The sequence below is a fragment of the Antrostomus carolinensis genome, unplaced genomic scaffold, assembly GCF_000700745.2.
Source record: "Antrostomus carolinensis isolate BGI_N321 unplaced genomic scaffold, ASM70074v2 scaffold8156, whole genome shotgun sequence".
In the NCBI taxonomy this organism is placed as follows: Eukaryota; Metazoa; Chordata; class Aves; order Caprimulgiformes; family Caprimulgidae; genus Antrostomus; species Antrostomus carolinensis.
The window spans coordinates 30,627-36,926 of NW_010322456.1; the positions used below are offsets into that span (position 1 = coordinate 30,627).

General features: G+C 41.1%; 1 protein-coding gene across 1 annotated transcript in view; it reads right to left on the reverse strand.

The window, feature by feature from the left end:
* The window catches only part of LOC104526703 (chromodomain Y-like protein), a 10,835-nt gene extending 4,797 nt beyond the window's left edge, over window positions 1-6,038 (reverse strand). The window contains exons 1-3 of the mRNA XM_010170239.1: window positions 5,787-6,038; window positions 5,016-5,188; window positions 1,406-1,616 (exon numbers count right to left, since the gene is read on the reverse strand). Coding sequence (XP_010168541.1) covers window positions 1,406-1,616; window positions 5,016-5,188; window positions 5,787-6,029 — 627 coding nt within the window. The 5' untranslated portion in view covers window positions 6,030-6,038. The remainder of the gene's footprint in view (window positions 1-1,405; window positions 1,617-5,015; window positions 5,189-5,786) is intronic.
* Between the last annotated feature and the right edge of the window lie 262 nt (window positions 6,039-6,300).

Consider the following 6,300-nt stretch of genomic DNA (forward strand, 5'->3'; position numbering starts at 1 on the left):
TCTTCTTTCTGCTGACTTCTCTCTCCCTTTTATAGATAGAAGGTTTGATCAAAGGTTTCAGTGTGGATTCTGAGTATATTTCATTAAATCCACCGATTAAAGTCCAACTGCGTCCCATACAGCACTGACTGTACTGCAGAGGGTTGAGGGTAGTATGAAAACAGTGGACTTTTTCCTTCCCTCCCTCCCCCTTTTGCACTAAATATTATGAAATTGTTATCACTGGAAGTTTGCAATTTAAATCTCTATATTTAAAAATGAGAGTATTCACAAACACACATGAAGGAGTATCCTAGGGAAGAGCTTGTGTGTTTTTGGTACGACTTCTAAAGAAACAAAAAGGAACAACCACAAGTCTCTAAAGGACGGGGATGGATGGAATGGATGGATGAATGGATGGATGGATGGCCAAATAAAAAGGGAAAGGAAGAATCAGTAGTTTGAAACATGCTAAGGTATTAAATTAACTCTTACAATGGTTAATCTCAGTTACCTTTTCTGTTCTTTTCTAATAACTAAATCCAGACATCACACAATTAGTCATTATATCTGTTCAAACTGATGCTTTTAATATATTGAAATCTGTATTTTTAAATCAATAAATACCTATAAGGAAAAATTGGCTTTTATAATAAACAGTAGTTTAGGAAGACAGGGTAGCTACACAAGTGCTTGTTTCATACTATTACCATTCAACTTGAAATTGGAATGGGACGTAGGTCTAACAGTTTTCAAAGAACACAGCATAAAAAAAATAGTAAGCAACATGAAAATACTGTAGGTAGGAGATTTTTAGATAGCTTTTTGTTACATTTGATTCTTTCATCTAATTGGAAAGCAAGAAAAGGGTTACTAACACATGGTTTATGTTTTCAGCAACAATGCAAAGCATTACCTTTTTGTTTTGGTTTCAATTGAGTAATACTGTAAATTGAGTGCCAAGACTGAAAAAACCAAAATCCTTCACAAAGGTGATTTGGAGCGAGTGTTTCTTGCACAATGCACTGGTGTTAAACAGCAGCAAAGGCGAGGAAGTTCAACGTGACTCCTTGAGAGCGAGTGCACGAAAGCTGAATTACTAACAGCTCTGCTGAGTAACAACAGAACAGCCCCTGCTCTGCTGCACTCCGATGCCGCGCTCAGCGCGGGGCACTGGTGCCTCAGGAGGCATCAGCAGGGAAGGTGTGTCCCTGGAGGACATAACCTCTGCCACTGTCAGGGTTAAGGGTGCCCATGACCCACGGAGCAGAGAAGCTATAAATAATGGTTTCTCATGAAAGCTTTTTATGAAAGAAAAAATAAAGAAAATACAACACAGCAAAGGTAAAAAGTCTTGAAATCACTCTGGATAAATGATCACAACCGCGCTGTGAAGCCGTCAGCCCCGACCCTGCAAGCTACTTACAGAAGCCAGGCCCATTATCCGAGGGAATGTAAGGGATGAACATCCATCTGGACTTTGTCCAAAAGTAGTGTATGGTGTCTGAAACCAGGCCTTCTCGTTAGCCCAAACCACGTCACACAGAGGCAGTATGGATGCTCCAAGTCCAATGGCTGGGCCATTTACTGCTACAATGATTGGCTTCTTAAACTGAATAAAAGTGTTCACAAAATTCCTGAAGAGAAACAGAAACAGGCACTCACTATATGTGTAGAGTAAAATACACCAGCCCTTGAAAACTCAGTAATAATTCACCTCCACAGTAACATCGCTTTCAAAACCAACCTGATAACCTTCCACGATGAGGTGGCAGCTTGGTGCATGAAGGGAGCAGTGGATATTGTCTACCTAGGCTTCAGAGCGCAGCTTTTGGCACTCTCTCCTATAAGACTTTCATAGTCCAGCTGTTGATGTGTGAGCTGGATGAGCAGACAGTGAGGTGGACTGAAAAATGTCTGAATAGCTGGCCTGGAGGGTGGCGATCAGTGGCACCAAGTCTAGTTGGAGTGTTGCACCCCAGGGGGCCAGTGCTATGTCCAGTACTGTTCAACACCTTCATTCACAATCTGGATGATGGGGCACAGTCTACCCTCAGCAAGTTTGCTGATGCTGATACACCAGAGGGTTGTGCTGCCATCCAGAGACCTCAACAGGCTGGAAACATGGGTGACAGGAACCTCATGAAGTTCAACAAGGGGAAGTGCAAAGTCCTGCACCCAGGGAAGAACAACCCCAAGCACCAATGTATCCTGGAAGCCAAAGAGCTGTAAGGCAGCTTGGCAGGAAAGGACCTACGGATCCTGGTGGACACCAAGCTGAACTGGAGCCAGCAATGTGCCCTTGTGACAAAGAAGGCTAACAGTATCCTGGCCTGTGTTAGGAGGAGTGTTGCCAGCAGGGCAACTGCTCAGCACTGATGTCCAGTTATGGCCTCCCCAGTGAGAGAGAGATGTGGAACTACTGAAGATGGCCTAGCAAAGGGCCACCAAGATGACTAAGGGACTGGAGCATCTCTCAAGTGAGGAAAGGCTGAGACAGCTGGGACTGTTCAGTCTGGAGAAGAGAAGGCTCAGGGGGATCTCATCAATGTATATCTTCCCTGAAGGGAAGATGAAAAGAAGATGGAGCCAGGCTCTTTCCAGTAGTGTCCAGTGACAGCACAAGAGGCAACAGGCACAAACTGAAACACAGGAGGTTCCCTCTGAACATCAGGAGACACTTTCTTACTGTCAGGGTGACTGAACAGATGGCCAGCAATGTTGTGGACTCTCCATCCTTGGAGATACTCGAAACCCCTGCCTGGACGTGGTCGTGAGCAACCTGCTCTAGATGACCTTGCTTGAGAAGGAGCAGGCTGAACAAAATAACCTCCAAAAGTCCCTTCCAACCTCAACCACTCTGTGATTCCGTGGAACCCTAGCACCTCTGCCAGCCCAGCAAAGCACAGTAATCAGGCAGGTGCAGATTTAATGCCCCTCCTACAAGCAGCAGCTGCTCTGGCACTTGTTCTGTATTCATGTGCCTCACAGCCCTCTCTTAGATGAAGCTGTAGTCACAGCTCACCTCTGAGCACCAAAACTGTGGTTAAAGCTCCGCTTGATCTTCACTGTGTTCATGTGTGACACTGGTATAAGGTATCTATCTATATTTTTTAAGTAAAGGTATAATGTATATAGGCATAAGTGAAGGTGGACAAAGCATTAATGAGTTTCCTTAAGGAGTGTTTCTGGACTTTTGGGAGACAGCTTTTCTTAATCAATAAATAAATCAATAAATCTGCCTTCTAAAGTTATGAACACCCCATAAATAGTAGAGCTCTATTATCACGTATCACACACCTGTGAACTTCCCCTCCTCATCTCCCTCTCTCAGTTTAGTCATAATGCTAGAGGTGCTGTGCTTTTCAGTTACAAATGCATATTCTCATCCTCATTATCAACACAAGATGGCAATTCATTCCAGTACCCACAAAGCACAGATGCTTACATGCTGCTCTATCCTCAAACAGTAAACGCCTTCAAGAGCTGCTTAGGAAAATGTTAACTCTGTGTGTGTGTGTGCTTGTGCATATACACACACATCAGACCAAGCAGAGACTTCTAAAACCTGACAGTTGAGGTGCAGACATTTCTCAGTTAACAGCTACCACACAGAAGGCAGAAGTAGAAGTTGTCTGTATTTACCTCAGGTACGTGACAAATTCCTATTAGAATACAATGTACAACATAGAGTTGTCAGCACCTGTAAAGCACTCCTGTCCTCTGAATGACAGAGGATTTTTCATTTCAGTATTAGATGCTGAAATACGGGATTCTCATCGCATTTTTTAAAGAGGGGGATTTAGTGGTAATTTTTAAAATTTGCTTTCCATCTGCATTACATGTTTTTGTAGTTCTGTGAAACGGGACTTTTACTATATTGCATCCATCAGTAAAGGTTGTGATAACCTGCTGCTTACCTCAGCCTACTGTACTGAAATAGATGAATGCAAAAAAATTCCTACTGGAACCACCTTACACAAGCTGTCATACAAACATCCAGAGACTTTAGATAATTTTAATCATGCCTCTAAATGTTCCAGAGAGGACCATCTCTAGCATGTAGATGAAAAGTAACATCATTAAATTTGAAGGGGGGGTTTGTAGGTGTTTTAAGTTACCTTTATCCACTTTATTAACAATGAATAGTAAGTGACAAACCAGGCTTCTAGAAGGGCCTGAATTAAACTAGTGACAAAAGCTGAGTGTTAAGTTAACAGGGGCCTCTGTCCCCTGCCACATCTGAAGTCACTCTATGAGCAACTTTTATACAGAATGACTGAAAATTTTCCTTTGAAAAAAAAAAACCCACCAAAACAAACCTGTCATCATCTCCATGAGCCCACTGTGCCTCCAATTAAACAGGCTTTACATGTTACAAAGCCTTTTTCAGGGACATGAACTTTGATAATGACAACAGAACACATGTCTCTGAAGGAACAGAGGTACCCTGGAAGCATACAAGAGCTAATCCAAGAGCCCAGGCTCCCAAAACCAGTGTTCAAATGATAAGCTACTTGTTTGTACTGTTAAAACACGCCTAAGGATCCATGCTTTTTCCATAGCTGTTATTCTAGTTTGTAGTAATCCAGCTCATTTTCTTTAAATGTTAGGTTTGGTACCAAGTGTTGGGATGAAGTTCACCTATATTAATCTATTCCTCTAAAATATCCATGATTTCACTGCTCTGAATGTACTATATTCAGTTACTCATTCAATGCACATCTTGTATTTGTGTGTGTTAAATTTGTTTTCTTGAAACCCTATGTCTGTTTAAATCTTAAAATTGGAGGAGTGTACAACATGCTACCAGCTTTCATAGCTAAATTTTAGTAGTAAAAATAGTGATGCATGAAATGTCAAGCCAAACAGAAAGGGACAGGAGGTATAAAGAAGTGCTGTGCACTATATCACACAACAGGTGAATGTGTGAGATCATGTTGAATTAGAGGCTTTTCAAATAAGAAGAGATAAAACAAGCCAGACGATACACTGAAGAATACCCACTCAAGATAACCACAGACAATCATACCTACCTAATAGCTTCTGCCATCTTAGTGCTTTCCTTTTTTCTATCATCTGTTAAACGTCGTATAAAATAAATAAAATCGAGACCACAGCAGAAAATGCTACCGACTGCACTGAACAGCACGAGTTTACTGTCATCTGCAGCTGCCGTGTTCAGTGCACTTTGGACTTCCTTCATTACCTGAAAAATCAAAAATTCATTAGAATCTTTTAATTACATCATTACAAAGTAACATACTGTTCTCCTCCCTTCCTCCCCCTCATGAGATCTTTGACATCTTTAATTTTTCTTTAGGATCCACTCAACTATCATATTAGAAAAGTTTACTTTTTTCATTAGCCCAAAATAAGAAAGTTAAAAAAAAGTATTAGAAGCTTTGCATTTCTGAAATGTAATTAGACTAAGATAATGAAATTATTAAGAAAAGATCTATTAGATGTTATCTGTAACTACAGCACTCATTCAGCATTTCTGTAATTTGGACAGCAGATGGCACATGCAACCAGCTCAGAAGAAAAGAGCCTTAATTCAGGCTAAAGCTTGTTTCAAGTTGCACTTAATAAATCGCCACGTCTTGTAGGAGACAGCACATCTACATGTTCAGATAATGTAGTTAAAACTCAGCTGAATTACTCAAAGTCAGCTGTACATGTTACAACTTGTAGGCCACCACCTGAATCTTGTTTCATATATGGTTGTGCCTGAGTAACAGACAGAATGAGGCAGAGACTTATAATTCCATCAGCACCCTTCCCCCCAAAATCAGCATTCTTCTGACCTCTGGATTTAGTGAATTATTTTCAGATGATTTTGTTGATAGCAAAATGTGTGTGAATCCATCTTGTTTCCTGACAACAATGTCTCTGTACCGGTACGCGCTCTCTGTTTGTCTGACGCTGAAACGTAGCCTTTTATCAAAGGGTTGATCTCTCCTGTCATCAATAAACCTCCGCTTGCTGGCTGTCACTCCTGTCACCGATGTCTGTATGTTGGTTGTACCATTGGCTGCTAACGCTTCCATAAAGGTGGATGTACCTGGAAATAGTTTAAACAATGACGTTCTATTAATTACATTTTATTAGCTCAGCAGTTTCAGAATCCCTATGAGCATGAAAACACACTAGTCACATTAAGAACACACGCTAAATATGGAACTCTGTCCCCTGGAAGTTACTGAAATGTTACAGAAATAGACATTCTGCACAGAGCAAAATTAAAGCGACGAGGGGATCCAACAGATTCATTTTACAGTTGTGAGAAAACACATTTTAAATAAGCCAAACAGACCAATC